Raw genomic sequence first — 12,358 nt, 5'->3', positions numbered from 1 at the left:
AAAAATAAAGTATGACAGGAAGTCTACGACGTCGCAAACCGAGTTATGTGACTGCCGACTTACACCATCGATATGGGACATTGGTCTCTCCAAGTTGAAAAGTGCTTTGATAAATAAGTTAGAAATGATGGTTTCGAATTGCAAAATGTATACCGACTGGTTTTCTGCATTAAAGCATTTTAAAACTCAAGTATATTTGAAATCTTTCTTTTAGAACCTACTTCATAATTCAAAACTCAAAGGGTAAATTCTGACCAAAAGCTTCATATTTAAATAACTACTTAAAATGAGGGTGAGTATAGAATGAAAGAATTACAAAAAATTTCCAAAGTTTCGAGGGAAAAGTTCACAAAAATAGATCTGACTGACCTTGGAAATTTTTCAGTATCTATAGAATAATTTGATTCTGAAACTTTAATGGAAAAGTTCTTGTTCTTTGCACTTGTGCACTTTTAGAGATGACAATCTATGAAGTTTTAAATTAGCACATTGTTTTAAAGAAAGTTTCACCTGATGACCACGAATGATGCAAGAGGCTTCAATTTTGATTCTGGATCAAATTTACTGTTTTTTCCCCCTCGTAGGAAGCACCCAATTTTAAGAGAACACATCAGACATTGAAGGATTAATAAAAAAATAAAAATTAGCTGTAATGTGCTTGATGACGAACAACCTATCCTTCATAAAAATATTCTTTACCTGTTGATATAGGTACCCAGGGTGGTCTCCCGACAAAGGCTTGGAATTTCTACGAATTGATGCTCTGCGCTGATGGAGGCCAAGATTCTCCTCAGCAGATATCTGATTTGGCGCCATCTGCTTGTCCCCATCATATTGCGATGGCATTCGCTGCTGTGGTACCCGAGGGTCCTGCGAGTATCCACCATAACTCTGACCATTCCCATAACCTTGCGGCATGTAGTTCTGTGGAACTGAGTTTTGTTGATTTTGGTGACTAATGGGTTGCTGATACTGAGTTGGATTATGCTGCTGATACTGAGTTGGATTATGCTGCTGATACTGATTTAGTGAAGATTGGTTCTGTGGCTGATACTGGTTCGACTCATACTGATTCGAAGATGCACCATACTGGCTTGAGGCACCATACTGATTTGAGGGTGAATTATACTGATTCGATGGGTTACCATATTGAGTAGTTGATCCTTGATATTGGTTGTTCGGGAGTTGCGATGAGTTTTGAGAAAACTGGTTCGTGTTTCGTTGCAAGTATGCGTTCGTAGACTGTTGCTGTTGTGCTTGTTGATTGTACTGGTTTTGATTTTGCGGCTGCTTTTGTTGATACTGACTAGCATTCTGTTGCGGAGCCTGTAATTTTCATTAAACATTCTTTAAAAGTATGAATTGGCACTAGCATTTTAGAAAATTCAATGTCTGGTTGAGGTAGAATAATTCCAGAATGGAAGGTTTTAGTAGATTTCACTCTGACTTTTTCTGCAACTAATGATCTTTGAACTCAATTAAAATTTTGAATGGATCTCGAAATCCTATTCATCCCCACAATGAAATTACTCTAGGTTTAAAACTGCATATGCTCTCGGACAACCTAGTCTGACTATTATAATAAATACTTTTTTTTTCTATTTTTATTTTTTACTTTTTAATTTGCTTTTGATATTGTTGTGCTCTCAGTCAAAATTTGAAAAAAGTTGCTTGACTTAAGCAGTTTTTTTTTTGGGCTCCAATAACTACAGAGTTGTCTTGAAAGATGTGACTTATGTGAGTCTGTGCAAGAATGTCTTGGTAACAAAACAATTTTAACTGAAGATATTGTTTATTTGAACAAAGGCTCAGTTCAGCAAGCTTTTACTGCATTTAAACGTTTTCAAATGCTTATCCTTTTATAGTTTGTTTCTTGGAGTTCATTTGAAATTCGAGGCAATTCCAATTTCAATGAAATTTACTTACAGTAAAAGAAGTTGTTTTTATTTGGAATGCACATCTGCGGTTTTTAACGTCAGTTCTCCTGCTCCCAATAATGGGGATCAAAACATGGATAAACCAAGTAGCAAAATGAAAATATTTTATTTTAAGAAGAAAAAAAAAATTAATATAATAAAAAAAATTTAGAAAACAAAGAAAAATTAGCTAGCATTATGGAAAGTAGACAGTAAATTTAAAGTGAGTGTCACTATTTACCAAAAAAATAGGTCTATTTCCTGTCTACATAATGGATCTATTTTCCGTCCAGAAAATTGATAGGGCTATTTCCTTAAGAAACCATATCCAAAAACCTGATGGAAAATAGAGAAAAACTGAATATTTTTTTTATCAAATTCTTAGAAATTTCAAATTCAGAAAACAGATAGTGAAAACACAGAATGTAGACAACAAAATTGTCTGATTTCCTTGTATTTAAAGTCTGGAACATAGACAGAAAATGTAAGTTTTTTTTAGTAATTTTGTTACCCTTATTTTATACATCTATTTTCTTTACATTTTCTGTCTAAATATTATATTTTTCTGTCTAGAAAATAGACATACTTTCTAAATTAGTGCTAGACAGAAAATAGAACCCCATGCGACTTGGGAGGAGATTATTTTTGGAAATGCCTGAAAAATATAGCAGAAAAGAATCAAGTAAGTGAAGTACCTGTGGTTGCATTGGTTGTTGATACTGATTTGAAGGGGGGCTTTTGTTCTGATATACTGCGGGGTTTTGAGGCTGAAAGTTAGCCTGAGGATACTGCTGACTAGGAGGTATTTTGGTATTAAATGAAGACGGTGGAGGGGTAGCTCTTGCTTGCTGGGGCGGTGATATCGATACGGATGGTTTCGAGTTGGATTGGTCCATTCCACTAGGCACTGAGGTTTTATCTATAGACTTGTCCGATGGTAGTATCGGTTTTATATAGTTTTCTTGGTACCTTAGTTTTGTTTTCTCTAAACCTGTAACAAAAAAGTAACCATTTTTTAATTTTACATTTTAAACGAGTTTTTAAAATAACTTACTCAACAACTGTGAGAACAAGTCTTAAAATTTTGCTAGCTCTCAATCACACAAACACTGTCATTAAATGAGGAACATGGAGGACACGGCAAATAAGTGCAGTTTTTGAGAAAAATTAAGGTGTTCATGAACTCAACTAAAACTAGTTTGAAAGTATATTCTGTGAAAAATTCACGACTGAAATCCAACTTTAAAGAATCAAAAACTTGCTCCCTGTGCTTATGGAGCTGATTAAATAAGTCCTGAGTGCAGGGCAGAGCACAAAAAGATATCAAAGCTATAATTTTTGCTGCTGATTTTTTCTCTGATGTTCTGATTAAATGATTCATAAAAATTAGTTTAAAACTCAGGCGAAACTGAGACATAAAAGAGATTTTTGTTACCAGGTGAAACAAAATCGGGGGCAAATTGTTGTGCAGTTGCAATTGCAATTGCATAATCTTCACGAGCAACCTCGGCCACAGCATCTGCTTGCACAGCTTTTCCTCGGGCTGTCGACATTCTGAAATTAAAAATGAACAACCATTGAAATCTCTTTTTGAAAGGCAATTTTGGCAGAATTCTCTGGAATTACAATGAATCAACAGCTAGGCTTTGTGCCGACTGACAGGTGCATTTTTGCACATATTACTTAATGAAGAGTTTATTAGAACTGCATTAGGTATGCAAACGATAAATTCTCCAAGAAAATTTAAAGCACTACTAAACGGCTTTAGTGAGGGGCAGGGGAACAAAAAAAACCCGGAAAATTCTCCGGAAAAATTTAAAGCACCGACTAAACAGCTTTAGAGTTAAATAAAGCCTTGTGCGGTGATTTTTGTAGCTTTTAAACTTGGTGCACCCACTCTTTTATGAGGAACCAACCCTAATTTTGATGCCCTACTTTAACTACGTATTATACCTTATTATTAACCCCTATTTTTTACATTTTTTAGAGGATATATTAACGGCCTGCTCAAATGCCAGGGGAGCCAAGACAACCAGTAAGAGGTTGCATGGCTGACTTCCAATGAACATAATTGAAGAAGGAATCCTGGTAATGTGGTATCCGAAGTTGGGAAGCGCCATTACTTCAACCCACTCAATTTAACCCTTTTATCAGGCACTTTATTTATTAAGATTTATGCTAGCCAATTCTTAAATCACCTCTTAAAACGTATAGATTCGACCGATACGAATCGACCAGAAAATAAAAACAAGAATCGATCGACGTGATTCGGTCGAACGCCGTGAATTAATCGACAAAACCGTGGATTGATCGACAAATCCATGAATCGATCGAAAAAGCCGTGAGTTGATCGAATCACGTTTATATTTTTCGATCGAATCCATACCCTCCAGAATGCAGGGTTGAATATTCAGGGGTGCGGAAAGTTCTTTGCAATCACATTTTTGGAGGCAGTCATCGCATTTTTCGAGGTTGCCTTTACCTTGCTGTCGCTGTCTAAATATTGAATATGTCTTGCGCGCTTCACCGTTCCCCTCGCATGAAAGAGCGCGCCTCACTACTTCTTAAGCAGAAAAGGGTGAGCTCAGCTATTTTCTTCGCAAAAGAGAGCGCGTTACAGTTTAATTTCTTCGCCAAAAGCGGTTTATGCTATACAGGTTAATGCTTTCTGCCATGAGTCTGTGCTTCTGCCTCAGAGACACTGGCCTCTAGGCGACAGGTGGGAGACTTTCCCTTTCGGGGATTCGACCCTTTCTTGCGGACAATTGGACGTATTTCTGTTAAACATAACTAAGCGCCAATTGAGTTCCTTTTGAGGATTTTAGAATCCCGGATAGCGCGTTGTGTCAAACGGATTTAAGCGCCATGGAAAAGCATTGCGAGCATGGGACGGAACGAGCACCGCGTTCCGCAACACCCGCCAATCCAAGCTCCCCTCTCCCTCCCCTCCCCCTTTGGCGCTTAGTTCCGTTTGATAGAAATACATCCAATTCTAGGGGAGCAACAGTCATCTTACCTACTAGGTGGATGATGAACTTCGGGTGACGTCATGAGGCGAACAAGTTCCTCAAACTTTGGTTTGTTTGCAAAAAGAAACTCCCAACACGTTGTTACCCATCCAACTAGTAGGTAGGTCAACAGTTGAATGTTCAAGTCCCGAAAGCAAAAGCTTCCAGCATTGCCGAGATACCAGTTGAGGGTCCCTTGTTTCTGTTTTGCCTTCACATTTTTCCTCTTTCCAGATGTATTGGCATTTGGTACTTGGAGCCCTTTTCAGGTACCTCGACATTTGCTCCACAGTCGGTCTGCGACATAGAATAATAGCTACCAGAAGGGCAGCAGTCGGTGATCTTTGCTCCGATTCTTGAAATCCCCGCGACCCCCGCTCAGCCCACGGTTTCAAATTTTGCGGGGAAAAAGAGGAAAGTCGGCTTGGAAAAAGTGACTGTACGCGATCTTACGGGAGGATCTGGCAGTTAGCTTTCTGGCAGCTATTATTCCATGTCTGGGATCGGGGGATGGAGGCTTTTCTGGAGGCGTGGAGGAATGATGGCGATGATGGATTTACCTGGAGATGGCGATGTCGGCCTTCTGGAGGGCGATCTTGGAGGCTCGTTGGGCGGCGTTGACGGCGGAGTCGATGCGCTCGCGGAACTTGGCCGAGCGGATGAGGAAGAGGTGCCGCTTCTTGTGCGAGGTGATGAGGACGTTGTTCTTGTACTTGCCCTCCTCCTTGGTCCCGTCGCGGAGGGTCGTCACGCCGTAGCCGTACTTCTTGTTCCCGAACCACTCGCCCTCGTAGCGGAGTCCGTCCGAGCGCTCGCTGATCCCGAACCCCGTCCGCTTGTCGTTCTTCCACTCCCCCATGTACGTCTCCGTCACGCTCGCGTCCAGGTGCTCGTCCTCAAAACAGAATCAAACCAAAATCAGCCAACATTCTAATACAATGTCTCAAAGGTAGTAGCACTCAATATATTAGTATTCCGAGTGTAGCCGAGTCCTAGAAATAATGTCAAATTTTCTTTAAAAAAACTTACATTTTACTAACAAACTTAGACCGAAGCTTTGATCGGGAACTCTCGGGCTGCAATGACGGCAACGCTGCAAAAATGTATTCGCTCCCTATCTGTGCATAGATATCTGTGTGTATCAAGATAAAAATCTGATTCAGAAAAAAAATTAGGAACTAGAAAAGGCGAAAAAATCTCTCATTTCCTGAGAGTTAAAGTATAGTAATTTTTAATTTGTTCGTTTTTCGGCGACACAAGAGACAGCGCCTTTCATTAGACTAGTTGAGAGAGAAGCCAAACACGCAGTTTGGCCTGGAGCGGCGCGGCGCAGAGAGCAATGATAACGAGGACTTGAGATGGAAAGGAGAAGCCCTCGGCGCGCCGCGCGCCGGTCAGCATAAAACACATATTAGCGCCTACAAGACTTCATGAATACTTCACGCACTGCGTCAAACGTAGAGTGGTCAGCAGCGGTCGGCGTGAAACGCATGGCGCCTACAAGACTGGAGGGATACTTCACGCATTGCGCCAAATACAGTGCGAGTGCGGTTGGCGCGGTGGTGGAAATTAAAATCATTAAACCACATTCATGTTCATTCTTTCATAATTTTTTCGTTCATTTCTTATAAATGAAAGGCCTTGTCTACACAGAGATAAAACGGAACTTAATTTTCGCGCAAAGTTCCGTGAACTTTTGCTAGTCTTGACAGGGCTTTCACAAAAAATATGCCCAACAGGAGTAAACACGTCTTATGCACCCCTCCTCCTCCGGCTCGTTCACTTGATGGTTTGTATCGATGTTTCCAAACGAATGAGAAGGGGCGGCAAGTAGGTAAATCCGGCCCTGCCGGGGTGGGTCGAGAATTTTGGATGCGGTCGTCAATGCTACCAGCATGAAAACTAAATGTTGTAGGCGCATCGTCGCACACTGTGGTATTTGACCGAAAAACCTGGCCAAAACCTCAATTTTAAATTTTTTTTTAGTGGAAAACCAATGTGATATTCGAAATCTACACTGTTTTTTACCCTGGTAGACATGTATGTACCATTTTTCGAGTGGCTCAATTTCCCGCGAAGAGACCACGAAGTTACCTATTTCTCAGCGATTATTTTGATATGTTTCGGCGCGCTACTCGTCGATCAGTTTACTTCAACTGTGCGATCATAGGAGGGAAGTTCGGCGATATGCAACACATTCTTAGGGGTATATTCTACACAACTAACCACAGTATTTTCGAAATTTCTTTTTTTAGTGATTTTCACAGGAGGTTGAAAAGTGATGTAAAAGTAAACGTTTTTTTCGAAATTCAGAGGCCGATATCTTTTTTCTCTCAACTGTTCTCAAGCAGTTTGAGGCGGGATGTTATAGTCCGAAGTGGGTATTTTCAGGATTCAGGGTGACAGACTGAGGAAAACTGAGGAAATTGAAATTTTTGACTTTAAAGATGGACTTTTGAGCGATTTTCACAAAAATGAATGGGAAAAATTATGTCGATATGACGACTGAAATTGTATTTTTCCAACAGCTCTGACCCATTTAGTACCAATTGGGTGATGTTTGGTCACCCAACCTGTTTTTTTGGCCCCTACGCCCTCGAAAGAGGGATTAAAAAAAATAATTTGAAAGCGGATGGGAGGGTCACTTTAAAGTCTTGCAAAAGTGTTTAATCCGTTATCTAACAATCTCTTCGTGCATTATCCTTGAGTATAGACATATTTATGCCATGATTTACTTTGACAGACAAATTTGAGTCCATGCGGCCCCGGGGATGGGGCTTTAAAAGTGGCCCTCTGGCACCATGAAATTACGCTGTGAGGCACATTTGAAGCCTCGTAAAAGTGAGATATGTGGTTTTCTTACAAATTTCTTAGTGAAGTGCCTCACTTTGAGATGTGGGACCATGGGTTAGGAAGGAACCCATCAAAATGAATCTTTTTCACAGGTGCTTTCTGTCCTTACAATGGTTCTTATTATGATAAAACTCATTTTCATCTTATAATTTATCCTCAAATCATCATATGGAGGTCCCGGCACTTTCATATTAGGACTAATTTTGATTCAAAACTGTCAAAAATCTAATATCTAGAATGATTCATATTAATTTTTTTGAGAAATGTACAATTACTCCTCAATGTGAGAGATCGGCTGTTTTGTCAAAAATTTTGAAGTGACTTACGCTGTTTTAAAAAAAAACCATTAATGAGGTAATAGAAAGTCCTTATTTCGAAAAGTAGACCATAGGTGAAGGAGAAACTCGTCTAAATGCACCGCTTTAGTTAGATACTTTGCGTCCTTTTAAAGGCTTTTTGGAGGGCTTCTTGCACCCTCTTTAAACTCTCCGCAAATTGTCATATGATGTGTTAGGTGGTTAAATTGTGCATATTATCACTTAAGAAGAAGTACTGATTGTAAAATATTTTTAAAACTCGGCGATATCTGGTGATAAATAGTTTTGGCCAGCTTTCAGGTCCAATACCACAGTGTGCGTCGCCCGGAGGGAATTTCGTTTTGTTGTAACGAAGATATATATTTTGTTGCAACAGGTTAGCAGAAAGTTATAAACTTGAACCAAATCCACTCGCGAAAATTTGCTCATTGAGGGGGACTTTCGGCTGAACGTAGGTAACCTTCATTGCGGCCTCAACTGAAATTTGGAATTATTTCCGTGGGACTGAGTAACGTGCGTCGTTTGATTTTTCAAGAAATTCCGAGGAATTGGAATTTCGGGTTCGCAGGAGCGTCATTTGCGATGGACAAGGATGTGGGGCATTCTATATCCTTGCAATTTTCCCCATACCTTTAAGAGGGCAATTTTGAAAAACTTAAATCAACGATAGCTCATTTTTTGAAGCCCTCTTAAAGCAATTCGCTTTTTTTTTTTTTTTTTTTTTTTTTTTTACTTCTACTTCAAGTAGCCCACAAGGGCTAATCCTGCGCTCCCCATCCTCCCTCCGTCCCTACTGAACCAGTCCCAGGGAAACATTGTTTGAGACCATCAAACTAGGGTCGCCTGACCGGGAATCGAACCCGGGACCTTCCGACCATAGAACTAGCGCTACAACCACTAAACCGTAGGAAGCCGACCTCTTATACTTTGTTTATATTTTTATTATATTTATACCTTATTATATTTTGCTCTTATCGACTTAACTCGTCCGAGTGGTGGAATCAGTTTCCAGATTAAATTGAGTCCATCATCATTTCAGATAGACCCTGAGTGGCAAAAAAACTATAGATAAAAATTCTAAGCCCCCTGCAAGAGTTAGACTCCGAATTGGAAGCCCACAAACGAAAAGTACAATTGAGGATGAATAGAATCAAATTTATGTGGTTGTGAAGGAGAAGTAAAATTTTAAGATCGTAGCTCCAAAAACAGGCAATTTCAGAACAACATTTTACACTACGAAAAAGTCTTATTTTGACCTAAAGAATCGAAAGACAAACTACTGTCCGTTAATCCTGGAACGCCCTGCAAGTATAGAGGTTTGATAAAAATGCGAGATTTCGTTCGAGCGTGCAGGATAAAAATCTATACTTACAGGGAAAAGAATAATCATAACGTGGCGGCTTAGTAAATTAAGGTCGAATGCGAATGGTCGCCCCTGGAAACGAAGACGATGATAGACTCTATCAGACAGAGATAGAGGTACAATTATTCCTGGAAATTTAATTTACTTACGAGAAAGGGTATTATTTTTCCACGTCTCTCTCCTCTCGACAAAGTGGCTCTCGAACCGATGGCGACATCATATATATAAGCTTTATTACATCAACCCAGTACATACATATCAGCCATGAGATTCGTAATATGATTCTACGAGTGGTTCGCGGAAAACTTGGGGTTTCGCTGCGTATTTATCTATGATATCAATCGAGAGGGCGTTGCGGGGAGGAGAGGAGTGTGAGAAGAGGGTATTTGCCGCAAATATAATCTCCAAGTTTGAAAGTTGAGAGCGATACGCAGGAAAAAGAGACGTCCAGGAGAACTTGTTTCCAACGCACGGTCTCGATCCATGGCGAGGCGTTAATGATCGATTCTCGATTTTTCTTTATTTAAAAATTTAGTAAAGAATCGACTATTATCGATATATTGTTTATCGATTATTTTCCATAGGTTTAAATGGCAGATCTATCAATACATAGCATCCTGCTTGAGACGACACGGACAGCGACGGCGATGGACTACTCGAAGGATATCGAAAAAACTGTGGGTTCTTTGAAGCTTTTGTGTCTTTCTTCGAACTATCCGTTCGAACATCCTCTAGTCTGGCAGCGCAGCGGTCGCTTTCCAGGGATGAAATACAAGATCTTGGACTTACCTTAAGTCTGAAAAAGAGGACACTTCAACCCCATTTTCGACGAAACATTAATATGACCCTGGACTTGAGCTTGGTTTATTGTATTTTTATTAACTCATGGATCGATACTCTTTTTTTCTAATCACCCACGATATTATATATTGCTTCCCCAAAGATCCGAAATGAAAAACTGATCAATTTCAGCATTTTCAGCACATTCCCAAAAAATTTGGTACCTACCTCCTCAACAGAAAAATTCAGTACCTTTCCAGTAGCTCCATCTGAAGAAATTCGAAGACTTTCGAAAATTTGAAATGCTTGCTCGAATTGCGACAAAAATGACGTAAACACAAAGTTTCATCGGTGGCTCGAAGATTAACTGACTGGACAATCGCGATCTTGCATGCAAATACTACTCTGAAATCAACGCGCAGGGGGTTGCATACTTTCCAGGCTTTATTAAAAAACACGCGTGGTGGGAAGGGAAAAATTCCGGACCTTCTTGCGGATTTTCGCACTTTTTCGGTACTTGCGGACCGCCCTTAGGAAACAGTACATTTTTCGGAGTTTCCGGAAATTGCGGACTAGTAGACCCCTGCTCTTTGCCAGGGGCTCTTTGCTTGGGGGCTTTCTGGGATTTTTTAAAGAAAATCAGGGACTTTTCCCCCGAAATAGTAAGCGAAAGGGAGCTAGTTAGAGCGTTAAAAGGAGTAGGTATTTTATTCGACTAATTTTACAAGTCATGTTGAACCGACGAAAACACACGAAAAACCAAGCGACACTTCAGTTTCTTCATTCATAGTTATACCCCGCCGCCGCGGCTGGCGGGAATATTTGGACGTATTTCTACCAAACAGATCTACGTGGAGGTGAGAAATATGGGGTGTGCTCTAGAAAGCTGCATAAGAAGCAATGTTAAAGTGGGCGTGATTCCTTTTGTAGAATTGGAAAAGCGGGATTTTACATTCTATCGAACAGACCTACGTGCCAACTGAATGCGGATCTCATGAGCCACGGGCATGGCAAGAGAGCCTTGTGCACAGGGCTCATGAGTTAAAGATGCGGATCCGCGGCTCGGAGTCTCCAGCGTCGCCGCTGACGTCACTGGCGCTTTATTATTCTCATTCACTCTTACGGCCAGAAAACTAACGAGCACACCTCATATTTTTCACCTCCACATAGGTCTGTTTGGTAGAAATACGTCCATTTGAAAATGCCGGTGTTTAGGCCGATTTTTGTCATTTTTTGGCGACCTGAACAAGAAAATTGGGAACTTTCGGGGATATCGGGGATAATCGGGGACATATGGACTTTCGGGGACCCGGCAGACACCCTGTTTGCGAGCGGGGCAGCGTGAAGATAGAGGATTTGTAAAAATTACCTCGACGACGAAGCTGGCGTTGGAGTCGGTGTGAAGAGAACCGGCGGTGACTCCCGAATGAGAGGACTCGGTGCTGACCCACGAGGCGCTGGAACCGGTGCTCCGGATACTTCCGCCGGAAGTCCCCCGCTTTTCCAGGTCGCCCGTGCTCCGCTGTTTCCGGATCTTCAGTCCCTGCAACAAATCAACACACCTTTCAACACTTTCCAGAAAAAAAACTTACCCACACTTGGAGCTTCCAAGCAGTGGCGTGGCGTCCATAGGTTCGCAGTGTTCGCCGAACACCCTAAAATATTTTGAAACAATTAATAAATTATGGCTAAGAATGTGGGAAGCAATACAGAATACAGAATAGTAGATCGCAAATAAGTATCGGGCGCTTGGCATCCGACAGCGGCATGTGGCGCGGCGGAGAGAGGAAATCCTGTGACGCGTGGTCCGCACCGGCCACCGAACCTGGATGATCTGCGTACGGTGAGGAGAGAGAACCTGGGTGCAATGATGAAGGGGCAAAGGGTACACGAGAGAGGAGAGGCACCGGCGCGCGAAGCAGAGCGGAGCGTGAGCATTGGGTTTGGAGACGAGTGCGGACCGCGCTCACGGAGGGAACACAGCAGAGAGAAAAGGGAGGGGAAAAGAACGAGAGAGGAGAGCCGCTCATCAGTCCAGCTATTTCCCATAGCAGTGGTCCGCAGGGGTTTGCGAACCGCCGAATTTCCTCTATGCCGCGATTCGCCCTCCGCTTCCCCCCT

At 41.4% G+C, this 12,358-nt stretch overlaps 1 protein-coding gene across 1 annotated transcript in view; it reads right to left on the bottom strand.

Annotated features, from left to right (window-relative positions):
- Positions 1-2,721: 2,721 nt before the first annotated feature.
- The window catches only part of LOC109032163 (uncharacterized), a 109,294-nt gene continuing 99,657 nt past the window's right edge, over positions 2,722-12,358 (bottom strand). Inside the window, exons 5-8 of the mRNA XM_072306548.1 lie at positions 11,607-11,780; positions 5,485-5,819; positions 3,352-3,470; positions 2,722-2,907 (exon numbers count right to left, since the gene is read on the bottom strand). Of these exons, the coding sequence (XP_072162649.1) occupies positions 3,411-3,470; positions 5,485-5,819; positions 11,607-11,780 (569 nt within the window). The 3' untranslated portion in view covers positions 2,722-2,907; positions 3,352-3,410. The remainder of the gene's footprint in view (positions 2,908-3,351; positions 3,471-5,484; positions 5,820-11,606; positions 11,781-12,358) is intronic.

Source organism: Bemisia tabaci, chromosome 1 (assembly GCF_918797505.1).
Source record: "Bemisia tabaci chromosome 1, PGI_BMITA_v3".
NCBI lineage: Eukaryota > Metazoa > Arthropoda > Insecta > Hemiptera > Aleyrodidae > Bemisia > Bemisia tabaci.
This window is presented reverse-complemented; position numbering and strand designations above follow the sequence as displayed.